At 57.5% G+C, this 13,995-nt stretch overlaps 1 protein-coding gene across 1 annotated transcript; it reads left to right on the top strand.

The window, feature by feature from the left end:
• Nucleotides 1-1,051: 1,051 nt before the first annotated feature.
• Nucleotides 1,052-13,654, top strand: CCSAP (centriole, cilia and spindle associated protein). Its single transcript, XM_070401213.1, has 4 exons — nucleotides 1,052-1,136; nucleotides 2,043-2,507; nucleotides 6,484-6,764; nucleotides 9,208-13,654. Exons 2-4 carry the CDS (start codon nucleotides 2,132-2,134, stop codon nucleotides 9,382-9,384), a joined length of 834 nt encoding a protein of 277 aa, XP_070257314.1. The 5' UTR covers nucleotides 1,052-1,136; nucleotides 2,043-2,131; the 3' UTR covers nucleotides 9,385-13,654.
• Nucleotides 13,655-13,995: the final 341 nt, after the last annotated feature.

The raw sequence follows: 13,995 nt of genomic DNA, 5'->3' as shown, positions 1-13,995 counted from the left end.
GGCGGTTGACAGTGACTGGGGGGAGGTGATGGAGTGACAGGCAGGCATCTGGGGCAGCTGGAGAGGTGAGCCCCCTGCTCTCTGCGGGCAGCCAGGGAGCGAGCTTGCCCCCTGCCTCCCGGAGGACTCAGGGCCAAGGCCAGGCCTGCTGAGCAGGTCTGGTGTGATTTTATTATTCTTACTTATTTTCATTATTATTATTATCATAATTTTACGAGGCAAAGAACCTGGTGAACCGTAGCCTCCAATTCCCCCCCCCCCCCCCTGCCCCCGGCTCATTCAGCTGCATGAGATGCAAAGAATGAATTGTGTCTGTGCAAAATCTAAAAAGAGCTTGGGCCTTCGGTGGTTTCGCTCAGTGGATCGAGCGTTGGCCTGTGGACTGAAGGGTCCTGGGTTCGATTTTGGACAAGGGCACCCCCCCCAAAAAAAAGAGCTGGGCCGGTCTGGCCGGTGTGGCTCAGTGGTTGACCGTCAGCCTATGAAGCAGGAGGTCAGGGTTCGATTCCTGATCAGGGCACATGCCTGGGTTGCAGGCTGAATCCCCAGTAGGGGGCGTGCAGGAGGCAGCCGATCCATGATTCTCTCTCATCATTGTTTCTATCCCTCTCTCTCCAGTCCTCTCTGAAATCAATAAAAATTAATTTTAAAATGTTTGGGGTGTAGACAGGAGTTATACTAAAACGTGAACATGGGTTAAAGCCGGAGTAACAGGTGGAGAGGAAGGGAGAGCCGCCGGTGGACGTGGGGTGTTTCCGGGAAACGCGTCCAGCGCAGGTGCGCGGTGCGGCCAGCTGGTCCCCGGACAGGGGGGCAGCTCGGACCCTCAGGGGCGCCGGGGCAGCGCCGAATCGGGGGGTACAGCGACCTGGGCCTGGTCCCCAGGGCAGCCCACCCGCCGGCGCCCTTGCGCGCCGCGCTCGGCGCTGCAGCAGCCGCCCCCACGGAGCCGGGCGGGGAGCGCGCGGGGGAGGCGTCTGCTCCGGGGACGGGGACGGAGGCGGCGTCTCAGCCGGCGGGGCTGCCGCGGCAACCGGGCCGCCATCGGCGACACCCTGCGCGGGAGGAGCGCGGGGACAGCGGGCCGCTCCGGTTGCTGCGCCACCGCGGAGGACGGGCCGGCGCGGCTGGAGGAGGTAAGCCCGCCCCGGAGGGCGCTCAGGGGCCCCGGAGGCCCTCCCCCCAGCTCCCGGGAACCCCGCTCCCGGGAACCCCGCTCCCGGCCCCGCGCTCGCGTCCACGGCTCCTCGGCCTCCTCCTCCCCCACCCTCCCCGCTCCCGCCGCCCTCGGGCCCCGCCCCGCCCGCAGTCCTGGCTCCCACGCTGCCCAGTCGCCTTCCCGGGTGACCCCCCCCCACCCCCCCGCAGCCCGGGCCGCTCCGCCCTCTCCCCACTGAGGCTCCCAGGACCTGGGTGCGGGGGAGACGCCTCGCCAGCAGGTGCCCCCAGGACCCCGCCCTCCCGGAAGCTGTCCGCCCACTCCCGCTCCCCTGTGCGCCCCGCCTCTCCTCTCCCCCCACCCCGTCCCGCCTCTCTTGTACCCCGCGCCCCTCCGCGCCTCCCCGCCCGGCATCCCCGCGCCCCCGTCTGCCCCGCGCCCCGCCCCATAGCCCCGTCTCTCTTTACCCCGCCCCGCCCCTAGCCCCGCCTCCCGCCACGCCCTATCCCCGCCTCTCTTTAACCCCCCGAGCCCGCCCCGCCCCTAGCCCCGCCCCTATTCTCATCCCGAGCCCCGCCTCCCGCCCCGCCCTATAGCCCCGTCTCTCTTTACCCCGCCCCGCCCCTAGCCCCGCCTCCCGCCACGCCCTTATCCCCGCCTCCCTTTACCGCCCCGCCCCTATTCTCACCCCGAGCCCCGCCTCCCGCCCCGCCCTATAGCCCCGCCTCTCTTTACCCCCGAGCCCCGCCTCCCTCCCATAGCCCCGCCCCTAGCCTCACCCCGAGCCCCGCCCCGCCCCCTAGTCCCGCCTCCCGCCCCGTCTGCCCGTCCGGGCGGGGCTCGGATTTAAATGTCGCGGCGGGCCCGGCGGCCGGAGGGGCAGGACGCGCCTCTGTGTCGGGTCCCGGCTTTCGCAGGCGGCGGCGGCGGCGGCGGGATCGGCGGGCCCCGAGGCCGGCGGGTGGCGGCGCCATGTCCCCGGGCCGCGGCGTGAAGAGCGAGTACATGAAGCGCTACCGGGACCCGCGCTGGGCCGAGTACGCGCCCTGCTACCGGGAGCTGCTGCACTACCGCCGCGGCCGCCGGCTGCTGGAGCAGGCGCACGCGCCCTGGCTCTGGGACGCCTGGCGCCCCGCGGGCTCCTCGGACGACTCGGGGTCCTCGGCGTCGTCGGGCGCCGGGAGCCCCGCGCCCCGGTGCGCCTCGGCCTCGCCGCCGCCGCCCGCGGAGGGGCCGGCCCGGCGGGCGCGCGGGTCCCGGGAGGAGCCGGCCGCGAAGGCCGCGGAGGCCGGGGACGCGGAGGCCGGGGACGCGGAAGCCGGGGACGCGGAGGACACGTCTGTGCCAGGTACCGGCCGGGGAGGGGGGCTGCTCGGAGGATGGAGGTGCCCCCTCTGCCCGTTGCTCGCGGCGCGAGGGGAAGGGGGAAGGAGGGACCGAGGGAAACACCGATGGGGGGCCTCCTGCACGCGCCCCGACCAGGGCCCGGGCCGGGGAGGAGCCTGCACCCGGGCTACCCGCCCTGGAACTGGAATCGAACCCGGGACCCTTTGGTCCGCAGGCCGACGCTCTACCCACTGAGCCACACCGGCCAGGACTGCTTTATCCCCTTAAGGAACGGGGCATCCGCCCCCTTAGACCAAATAAAGCAGGTGTCAACCCCCCTAATTTCCCTAATCAGGGGGCTCCAGCCAGCAGCGAGGGCCAGGGGGCCTTAGGGAGCCCGCGAACCCCCATCCGTGTATTCCTAAGCCCCCATTTTTTTTTTAAATGAGAAGAGCCCAGCTTTGGTCGGAGGCTCAAAGGCGACTCCCGGAGGCTGAGACCCACCTCGCTGTTGTGAACCCCGGGACCTGGGCCCGGGAGGAGTTTGCATTTGTTTACGCAGAGTGTGACGTCACGCGCGGGGGCGGGGCGAGGGCCTGGCGGGTGCGGGGGGGGGGGGGGGGGGTCCCCTCCGCTTCCCTTGCTCGCTTGTGCTCGCTCACAGCAGTAGCTGGGACATGGCCCCTGGGGGAGGGGGGGCGGAGAGGGGGCTGCGCCTCTGCTGTCTCAGCCCTGATCCTTCCCCTTCTTTCCTGCCCAGAGGCTGCAGAGCTGGGGACTCAGCCCGGGAGGCGGGATTTGGGGGGCCGGGGGCCGGGGGATGCTCGCAGGCGGTAAGGGCCAGGTTGAACCCCTGGGATACAGTAGCCAGCCGTGCCTCCTGCCGCCCTCTAAGGTGGTGCCTGGGTTTTAAAGAGGCTCCTCTAGCGAGAAAAAGAACTGCAGTTGACAGAGCGCAGTACCCTTCCCGCCACTGGTCTCAGAATATGTGTTTTTCTCCTTCAAGGTGCAAAACACTCAGGTAGCACCATCATTTTAAAAAATAGGTTTTTATTGATTTCAGACCGGAAGGGAGAGGGAGAGAGAGAGAGAAACGTCAATGATGAGAATCATGGATCAGCTGCCTCCTGCACGCCCCACATTGGGGATGGTGCCTGCAACTGGGGCCTGTGCCCTGACCGGGAATCGAACCGTGACCTCCTGGTTCATAGGTCGATGCTCAACCACTGAGACATGTCAGCTGGGCAGTGGGCGGTTTTATATACTAGAATGATGAGCACTCTTGAGTTTCTGTAAAACATAAACATTTAATTCTTGTTTTTACTCAAGCCACATATACACGCAGAATCATATAGTTCTACTAGAGGCCCGGTGTGGGGTCCACCGGTCCTGTCAGATGTGGGCCGATTCTGGGTGGGGCCAGCTGGGGGGGGGGTACTCAGGAGGTTGGCTGCTGGCCGCCCCTGATCAGGGTGGGAGGGCTGATGGGGCCGGATCAGCTGGTTGGCCGCAGCAGTGTGCATCATAGCGACCCGTGGTTCTGCCGTTGGGTTGCTGGGCTTTTATATATATAGATACGGCTTATTACAAAGACAGAGCCGCTCCCGCCACACACATACCAACTGCCTATTCCTTCGGGACCACTTCCGACTCCTCTGGGTTTTCCTTTGGTGTTGATTTCTGTGACTTCAAGTAGCGTTGCTTTCACTGACACGTCCTGAGTTTATTTTTGTGTGTGTGTGTGTGTTTGTCCTGAGTTTTTTAAGTTTTAAAAAAAATATATATTTTATTGATTTTTTACAGAGAGGAAGGGAGAGGGATAGAGAGTCAGAAACATCGATCTGAGTTTTTTAAGTTTTTAACATTACTTATTGGCTCTCTTCTTACTTCTGTCCTAACCCATACACATGGCCCATTGCTACACCCTCTGCATACAGGCATCTTGGTGTTTGTTCACTTCACGATGAGTATCTACACTTTTGTGCCTGTGCAAGTGTGGCTCAGAGCTGCCTCCATTGCCCTGGCTGGTGTGGCTCAGTGGATAGAGCGTCGGCCTGGGGACCAGAGAATCCCGGGTTCAATTCTAGTCAACGGCACGTACCCCGGTTGCAGGCCCCTCCCTGGCCTGGGCCCTGGTCGGGGCGCGTGCAGGAGGCAACCCATCGATGTGTCTCTCTCACGTCGATGTTTCTCTCCGTCTTTCCCTCTCTCTTTCACTCTCTCTAAAAACCAATGGAAAAATATCCTCGGGTGAGAATTAAAAAAAAAAAAAAAAGCCGCCCTACTTTGTTTGCCATGATCCCTCTTCTTTCTTTCACAATCCAGCCAGCGCGTCTGGTTCACTATCGCTCAGGCCATCTCCAGCGATCCCTCCCAGGGCCTCTGACCCACTTCCATCTGGCCCGGTGGCTGCTCTTGGTGGCGGCGGCCGGGTGGTGCCTTGGGAGGGCCCGTGGCCTCCGCCCCGGGACTCCTGGCCTTCTGGCCGGGTGGGAGCCTCGTTGTGTGGCTTCCCCGGCGTCTTCTTTCCTGGTTGAGCTCCTCCTGGTAGCTTCCTGAGAAAGGCGGTGTGAGAGGTTAGTCTTCCGAGACCTTGCATGTCGAAGGATAGTCCTCTTCTACCCTCACAGTTCAGCGAGGTGGTGGCTGGGCAGGGAATTCTGGGATGGAAGGAGTTGTCTCAGTATCTGGAGGCATCGCCGGGCGGGGGTGTAACTTGTGATGTTGCCGGCACAGTTTCGGCTCAGTCTGATCCTTGTTCTGTTGTAGTCGGCACCTCCCCTGCTTGGGAAACTGTTGGCGTCTTCTCTCTTTTAGTGGAACTAGTGTCTTGTAATTCTGGGAAGGTTTCTTGCGTTGTTCTCTCTCTCTCTCTCTCTCTCTCTCTCTCTCTCTCTCTCTCTCTCTCTGAATTACTTAGTTGGATGTTCACTTTGGTAGAGTCAAGGTCATTGTCGATAGGCATGACAGGTGATCTATCAAGGCCCCTGAGTTGGACTGCCCGTGCAGGGCTCACTGGCTCAGTGGTTGAGCGTCCACCTGTGAACCAGGAGGTCACGGTTCGATTCCCGGTCAGGGCACAGGCCCGGGTTGTGGGCTCCATCCCCAGTGTGGGGCGTGTGCGGGAGGCAGCCGGTCCATGATTCTCTCTCATCATGGATGTTTCTGTCTCTCTCTCCCTTCCTCTCTGAAATCAATTAAAAAGGTATATAAATGTTATAAAAGGGGATGTGGACAGAAGCAAGTGAAAGGGGTCAGGAAGAAGAGTATGTCTTTAAAAGGCGAAGAGATTTGGGAAGAGCAACCAGCAAATCCTCACTCGCCCCCAATTCTGGAGCCTCCAGAGCAGGGGGGACCCTTCAGACCCACGACTGGGAGGCGTGGCCTGGATGCAGAGGAGCCCTTATTTGGAGGGAAGTGTAGGCTGCCAGGGAACAAAGGCTCACAGAGGGTTTACACAGAACAGGACAACACAGCCTTTACACAGAACAGGGGGTTTGTAAACAGCGATGACAGCAGAACCACCAAAGGCCATGAGGGGAGATAGTTGTGCGTTGGAGTGTTCACCGCGGGGCGGGCAGGCCATCACACCGGTCCCCGGCTCTGCCGACAGAGGAGGGGGGGTTAGGGTAGTGGAAGGGGGGGGGGACAGGTGGCCTGTGGTCACAGGGGCATTTCTGATGCAAATGGAGGGCCAGCCCCTTAACACACGGCTCCCACGTCTCTAGCTCTTCACCCTGGGGAAGTGGGGCTGTGCACCAGGTGGGTAACCGTGGAAACCACAGCCTATTGTGATGGGCCTGTCAGGTTGAGGTCACCAGCTACCTCTTCCCAGGAGCGTGTCAGAGCCACGCGCAGCCTTGTCCAGAGTGTGGGACATCGGGAGTGATGGGAGCCGGGAGCTCGAGTTGAGTGACAGGTCGAGAACCGCTGAGTTAAAGGCACTATTCGCAACCCGGATTTTTAAAACGTCTTCCTCTTGTGTTGTCTTCTCTTAGAAAAAGCGTCGCCAGGAAAAGGCGTGAAGGAGAAACCCGAAGAGGAGATCGGAGCGGCAGGGACGGGCGCGGACCGCCCGCTCGGCGGCACCAAACCGCGCCAGCATCCCAGCGCCCTGTTCGCCAGGGGCAGCAGGAAGGCGCTCAGAAGTCCTCAGAGATCGTCCAGTAAAACGAGAGAAAAGAGGCATCCCTTCGCCCTGTACGGGTGGGGGGAGCGGCAGACGGACACGGGGAGCCAGAGAACGCACAACGTCTGTGCTTCCGCGCCCGTGCACGAGGTGTGTGCGCGTGTGTGTATGTGTGTGTGCATGTGTGTGTGTGCGTGTGTGTGTGGTGAGCGTGTGTGCATGTGTGTGTGTGTGTATGTGTGTGCGTGCATGTGTGTGCGCACAAGGTGTGCGTATGTGTGCATGTGTGCGCGCGTGTGCATGTGTGTGTATGTGTGCGCGCGTATGTGTGGTGCGTGTGTGTGCGTGTGTGTGCATGTGTGCATGTGTGTGTGGTGTGTGTGGTGAGCGTGCAGCCCACCTCTTAATTACCCCTTGGAGGGAGGGGGAGGGGGGAGGGAAGCCACAGCTGAGCTCCTTGGAGGGACAGTGCGCTGGGTCCTCCATCCTAAGTGTTTTATTATTTATTTTTATTTTTTAACTATATTTTTATTGATTTCAGAGAGGGAGGGAGAGGGAGAGAGAGAAACACCCATGATGAGAGAGAATCACTGATTGGCCGCCTCCTGTATGCCCCCCACTGGGGTTCGAGCCCGCAACCCGGGAATCCAACCGTGACCTCCTGGTTATATACATAGGTTGACGCTCAACCACTGAGCCACGCCGGCCGGGCCATCCTAATAGTTTTAAGGGCGGAGACTTTAGGGGGCCCCAGGGGGAGATCTCAGTAGAACACTCAGCAGCTTCCCAGGGGTGTCCATTCAGGCCTGTGGTGTCCATGGATGGACTGGCCGGCACCAGGGCAGGGGTCCTTCCTCCACGCACTGGCCCTGACGTCCGCCGTGGCTGGTGGCCTGGCTTCTCTGGGCCTGGAGCTGAAACACAACTGCCTGCCCCTCATTGGGTGGCCCCCCCTGTGGTCCCTGGGCTGCTCGGGGGCCGTGCAGATCTGAGGGGCTGGTATGGCACCAAAGGAAGTCCAGAACTGGGCGTCTGATGAGCCAGCAGGAGGATTCGGGGTGCCGGCTGCCTGGGGACCGGGGGTTCTGCCAGGAGGCCGGGGTGCCTGCAAGGGTTTATAGCACGGAGCCTGGTGAGGGAGTGGGTGGAGTCCAGGGGGTGTGCAGAGGGGCACACAGGGCTGGCGGCTGCCTGTCCGGATTGGCCGCGGGCGCCTGGGGAGGTCGCCAGGCCCTTCGGCTGTGCTGCCTGGTGTCCCCTCGGCTCCTTTGTCATTGGTTTGTCCGTGAGGTCGCCCTTTGCTCCTGGGAGTGGATGCGAATGGTGGGTGGTGTTTCCGCTGCTCAGAGACGGGGTGCCTCTTGCTCCCCCACCTGAGGCCTCCCTGTCCCTGTTCCACGTCCTGAGAGCGTGTCGGAGGGGAGGGCCCTCACGTGCAGAGCCACAAACCAGTGACCCAGGTTCGCATTTTGACTGCAGCCTGAAGCAAGGAATGAATGGAAGGAAGCAGAAGGAGCCCTGGCCGGTGTGGCTCAGTGGATAGAGCGTCGGTCTGCGGACTGAAGGGTCCCGGGTTCGATTCCAGTCAAGGGCACATGCCCAGGTTGCAGGCTCGGTCCCCAGTAGGGGGCTTGCAGGAGGCAGCCCATCCATGATTCTCTCTCATCATTGATGTTTCTCTCTCTCCCTCTCCCTTCGAAATAAATTAAAAAATATATTTTTAAAAAAAGCAGAAGGAGAAAGCACAGAAGGTTTGAATTCTGATTAAATGCCCTAATCACATTTTTACCGAACAGCCTTCTAAACCCTGGCAGATGGTGTGAGCTAGAGGGATATTTGAGACAACAGAGCTGGGGTTTAACAAAGATCGCCCGGTCCCTGGGGTGACGTTTAACCAGGTTTATCTGTGGCATCAAATGTCCGAGGTGGCAAAATCCCTGGAGGATTTTTTTTTTCTTTTTAACTGTTTTGCTGTAAAACATTTCAAGTCCTTTAATGGAATATGGGCCCAGGCTGAATGCTAAGCGGATCCAGTAATTTTCCAGAGCCCATTTCTAGAGACTCATGCCAATGGGCGGCTCACCATTTACGTCTGGAGGTCAGTCCAGTGGACATTTTCAGGTGCGTGGGCACGTCACGCAGGCCAGGGGGACTGACTTCTGTGCTGAGAATGGGGGGGGGGGGGGGTGCTGGGCGTGCCTCTACCCACTCCTGGCGACCTCATTGTAAATATTTAAAAAAAAAAATATGTTGTTGATTTTTAGAGAGGAAGGGAGAGGGATAGATAGAAATACCGAAGAGAGAGAAACATTGATTGGCTGCCTCCTGCCTACCCCCCAGTGGGGATCGAGCCTACAGCCCAGGCATGTGCCCTGACTGGGAACCGAACTGGGGACCTCTTCGTTGGTGGGTCCAATGATGCTCAACCACTGAGCCACACCGGCCGGGCACAGATCAGTTCCAAAGCCACTTAAGTTATCCTTGCAAATATTAAATATTTAAAATTTAAATATTAAACATTCAGATATCCTTGCAAGTCCGTTCGAAAAGCCGCTGACGTTATTTCTACTTTCCCTTTACGAACTCTCCTTAGATTCACGAGTCGGCGTTACGGGCCAAGAACAGGAGGCAGGTGGAAAAGAGGCGGCTGGTGGCTCAGAGGCAGCGGGCGCACTCGGTGGACGTGGAGAAGAGCCGGAGGGCCAAGCCGGCCGCCTCGGAGAGCCCGTGGGTCACGGAGTACATGCGATGCTACTCGGCCCGTGCGTGACGGGCGAGGCCGCTGGCTCCGCCTCCTTGAGAAGCATCAATAAAAGAACAAACTATCCAAACCGCCAACATCAGAAGGACCAGGTCGTGGGTGTGAGAAACCAGCCCCTGGTGCCAGGTTCCTTAGGGGGTTCCCTAAAGATGCTGCCCTTTGGGGGTGCCCCGGGCCCCGGCCCGGGCAGCAGGCGACCTCGAAGCCATCGACGTTTGCTTCTCGACGAAGATAACGCCCTACGTCTTTGCTCTCCCTGTGAGGGTTTCGTCTCAAAGCATCTTAATCTTTTCAGACGTCGACACCCAATGCCTTTAAAATGGCTAGAGATGCTTCATAGTTGGTTTTTTTCCCCGGGAGTTTGGGGCAAGCGGGGCCTCCTTCGTCCCGGCCTGAACAGCTTTTCCAGATTCCACGGTCGATCGATCCGTCGTCGTCGGCATCAGACTCCGGTCCTGGCGCGCAGCTGCGTGAGCCAGTGTCACGTCCACAGGAGTCTCGGCAGGAACGTGGATCCGCGTGTCACGCAGCTGGGACCTGCGTTGTGTTTCGGGTCAGCACTGCAGGTGGCTGTGATCGCGACGAGCTTCCTGGGCTCGGGACGGTCCTTTGTCCTCCTCAAGCCACTGTGTGGGCACCTGTCATTTCGCAGGTCAGATGCGTTCCAGGGTGCGGAGCGGACGCAGGCGTGTCCTGGCAGTCAGACCGTGGTGTCTTTTTGCTTTTTTATTGTGCGATTTTCCTGGAGCGTCTGGTGAGGAACCGGTCCGTGCGGCGGGCACACGCCCCGGCGGACCCCTCTCTTCTGTGACCATGACATTCAGGGCGGCCTGGAATCCCAGGGAGCAAACTGAGCCGGTCTTGCTTGCTCGTGGGGGGTGAGGGGCCGTGAGCCAGGGGCCCCCCGAACTTCTCGACTTTTCCCTCCACGGACCTCACCGATGGCCAAGCGTGACCGTGGGCACATTCAGGCTCCGGTGGGAATCCATTCCTAGCCAGCAGGTCCCATGCAGAACCGTGTGTGGGTGCACGTGGGAGGCTGTGTAGGGATGAAGGGCTCCATCTCTCAGTCCACTTGCTTTTGGGGAAGAAAGAGTGGTTTTAAGAAACCCTGGTCCCCACCCGGCGGAGGGTCTAGAGGAGGGATGGGTGCTGAATCCCGTGGGCGAGGGGAGACGGGTGCCTGGCCAGCCGGGTGCCGGGAGGGTGTGAAGGCGATGCTGGTGTTGGGTGCGAGGTGGAGCGATTCCCTGGTACTTCTCTTCTCCTCTGGGTCTTTGCAGGATGATGCTCGCTTTTTAGAACACACGTGTGTCTTATTCCACATAAAACTTCACATGATGTCGACTGACAGCGGTGTTAAGCTTTGGAAACTCCTACGGAAGGGCCAGGAGCTTTTATTTATTTTTTAAAAAAGACTTTGAAGCCGGTGTGCGGCGTTTTGAGGGGAGTCACCGGGCAGAGAGCGCTCCTGCTCAGTGAGGTGTGAATTGAACAGGAGGAGGCTCGCTGGGGTCCGGCGCGGCCCTGCGAGGGGTGCTGGTCGCTCTTGCTGTGGCCGTTAAAGCCCCGAGACCCTGCAAGGACTGGGAGGGGAATCAGTGTGGTCGGTGCGGTGTCGCTGATGGTCAAGCCACCCCCTGCTGTTTGGGTTCGGGGTTAGCCATTCCGCCCAAGTGCTTATGTTGCAACTGACAATCTTAGGGAAGAGATCCCTCCCACCCCCCCAACTCCCCACCCACACCCCAACAGACTGCCTTAGAAACCCAGCTTCCCGCCCGGCCAGTGTGGCTCAGTGGGTGAGCATCGACCTATGAACCAGAAGGTCACGGTTTGATTCCCGGTTGCAGGCTCCATCCCCTGTGTGGGGCGTGCAGGAGGCGGCCGATCCATGGTTCTCTCTCTTCATGGATGTGTCTCTCTCTCTCCCTCTCCCTTCCTCTCTGAAATTAATAAAAACATTTTTTTTTTTTTAAAGAGACCCAGCTTCCTCCAGGCTTTCAATAAGCCACACCCCTTCCTTCAGGAAACACTCTCATTTAATGAGTTTACTCCTGACAGCTCCAGGGAGATCTGGGAAAACCTAGACGGCGATACTGGCCATTTCCCGCCTTCTTCTCCTCCCCCGAGGATATTTTCCCATTAATTTTTAGAGAGAGTGGAAGGGAGAGGGAAGGACAGAGAGAAACATCGATGTGAGAGAGACACATCAATTGGTTGCTTCCTGCACATGCCCTGACCAGGGCCCGGGCCAGGGAGGAGCCTGCAACTGAGGTACGTGCCCTTGACTGGAATTAAACCCCCGTACCCTTCAGTCCACAGGCCGACGCTCTATCCACTGAGACAAACCAGCTAGGCCCACCCCCTCTTTTTTAAATAAAGGACAAATGACCAAGATTTTTAAAGTAATTTTAATGTGCATGAACAATGAGTAGATCCACACAAATGAATTGTGAGACCCCCCTCCTGTGTCCCAGTCATTAAGGTTTCAAGTTAACTTTTGAGCCTATGAAATGTTTTAAGTTGTAACGATTTGATGGTCTAGAAACAAATATGTAATCATGTTCTTTAAGTCTTGGGCGGACTTGCAAGACAAGCAGGTAGTGTAAAATCCCCTTTCATGGTGCAAAGTTTGAAACTGCTTGAGAATCCAGGGATATTTAAACGATGGAATAAAATATTGCTACATAGACTTTCAAAATGTTGGCTTTAAAAGCTCGGAATTAAAACAATTTGCCAAGTTTCTGTGTTACTGTTATTAAGAGAAGTCAAAGGCTTAAACATTGGCACTCGCTGGACCTAGGTGAATGAGAAGTAAAATGGAATTCATTCTTTTAATTTTTTTTAAAAAACCTGAAAGACGACTCTCACTTGGTACCTCTGGGTATGTGGGTGCCACCCCGCCCCGTAAAATTCCTAAGCACATAGAAACATTTTTAAAAGTTTATAAAGGAATTCTCTTAATGGCTCATCTTATAGTGGGCACTTACTTATGCCACTTTATATGTAACTAGAAGCTCAGGGCTCGAAATCGCGCAGCCCCGCCCACCCACACCGGGGTCTTTGGTCGTTACGGCGTTACAGTGTTTCGGCCAAGGCCTTTTATTAATATTAGATAGCTTTGTTACTTTTATGTTGGGTAACTCAGGTAACTAAGTCCTTTGGGAGAATGGTGGCTGTTTGGGTTATTGGAAACCATAACATCCAAAACAGAACACTGGCCCGGCCAGTGTGGCTCAGTGGTTGAACGTTGACCTGTGAACCAGGAGGTCTCTGTTCCATTCCGGGTTGCAGGCTCAATCCCCAGTAGGGGGCGTGCAGGAGGCAGCGGATCCATGATTCGCTCTCATCATGGATGTTTCTATCTCTCCCTCTCCCTTCCTCTCTGAAATCAATAAAAAATATATATTAAAAAAAACCCCAAACCACAAAACCAGAATACTGCACAATTTGTAGGTTTATTAAAAAAAAAAACCCTCTAGGGTATTTCTCTCCTTCTTTAAATTGATAATGCTCTCCTGGGCAGAGATTTTATACGTGGAGGGTTACAGTGCCTGATTCTTAAAACATTCCAAAGTATTACTGGTGAAGAGGGAGTGAGGTGAAGGCTATGTTAGAAATAAAGACTTTTCTTGTTGACGGCTTTGGTCAAAAAATTGTTTAGTGGATCATTTTACACGTCACTGGACTCGATTTAAAATGGTGCTACGGTTGCTAAAGCCCGATTCTGCGTTGGTTGGGGACCAAACTGCTAACTCAGAAGGTCCTTGCGGTCATGTTGCGACCGTTGGATATTTTAAAAGTGGCCCCGGAAAATGTGAGCCGGCCACTTCAGGATGTTAGCATGAGAAGTGGGTGTTTGTGCAATCGGAGGAAGTGGGGGTTCTTGGGGGGCAGGGTGTGTGCGCTTCATAGCGAATTCTGTGCCAGGAGCTGCGTGTAGATTTCCGGCCCAATCTGTCCCCGCCAGCCCGCTAGTATGAGGTGGGAACACCCGGATGAAGGTGTTCCTTCAGGCAGGACACCTGAAGGAAGACATTAGGAGCTTCTTTTTGGATTAAAAATAATAATAATAATTAGCAGAACTCCCCGTGTGGTAAGTTCAGTGTGAGCACTGAGTTCAGTACCATTCCGCGGGGACAGCGCCCGGGCGCTTACCATCTCACCGCTCAGGCCCTGGGGGTGGGGCTGCCTTTTCTAAGATCCATGTATTGCTTTTTGCTTCTATTTAATATCGCAGTGACTTGGAAAAAAATGTGAATAAAGTGAGTGACTGTGACCCGCTGGAACTTCTGCTTTGTGGGGACGGATTCTGGTGAGCACGTCCGCGGTTGAAGAACGCGGGCGGTCACATTGACGCCTCGATAGGTGTTTCACCAGAGAAAGGTTTAGCAGGATGCGTTCCATACTTTCTACGGGTGTTGAGTCGAACTATCCGTGGCTCAGTGGTTGAGCGTCGATCTATGAACCAGGAGGTCACGGTTCGATTCCCGGACATGTTGCAGGCTCGATCCCTCGTGTGGGGCGTGCAGGAGGCAGCCAATCCATGATTCTCTCTCATCATGGATGTTTCTCTCTCTCTCCCTCTCCCTTCCTCTCTGAAACCAATCAACATATATT

The sequence above is a fragment of the Myotis yumanensis genome, unplaced genomic scaffold (assembly GCF_028538775.1).
Source record: "Myotis yumanensis isolate MYYU_CA2020_CCGP unplaced genomic scaffold, mMyoYum1.0.hap1 SCAF_22, whole genome shotgun sequence".
Taxonomy (NCBI): domain Eukaryota; kingdom Metazoa; phylum Chordata; class Mammalia; order Chiroptera; family Vespertilionidae; genus Myotis; species Myotis yumanensis.
This window is presented reverse-complemented; position numbering and strand designations above follow the sequence as displayed.

Excerpts from the sequence above, each read along its gene's own strand:
- CCSAP (XM_070401213.1), top strand. The coding sequence starts at position 2,132 with ATGTCCCCGGGCCGCGGCGTGAAGAGCGAGTACATGAAGCGCTACCGG. Across the intron at positions 2,508-6,483 it reads GGAGGACACGTCTGTGCCAG|AAAAAGCGTCGCCAGGAAAA; the intron begins GTACCGGCCGGG and ends GTCTTCTCTTAG. Across the intron at positions 6,765-9,207 it reads CTTCCGCGCCCGTGCACGAG|ATTCACGAGTCGGCGTTACG; the intron begins GTGTGTGCGCGT and ends AACTCTCCTTAG.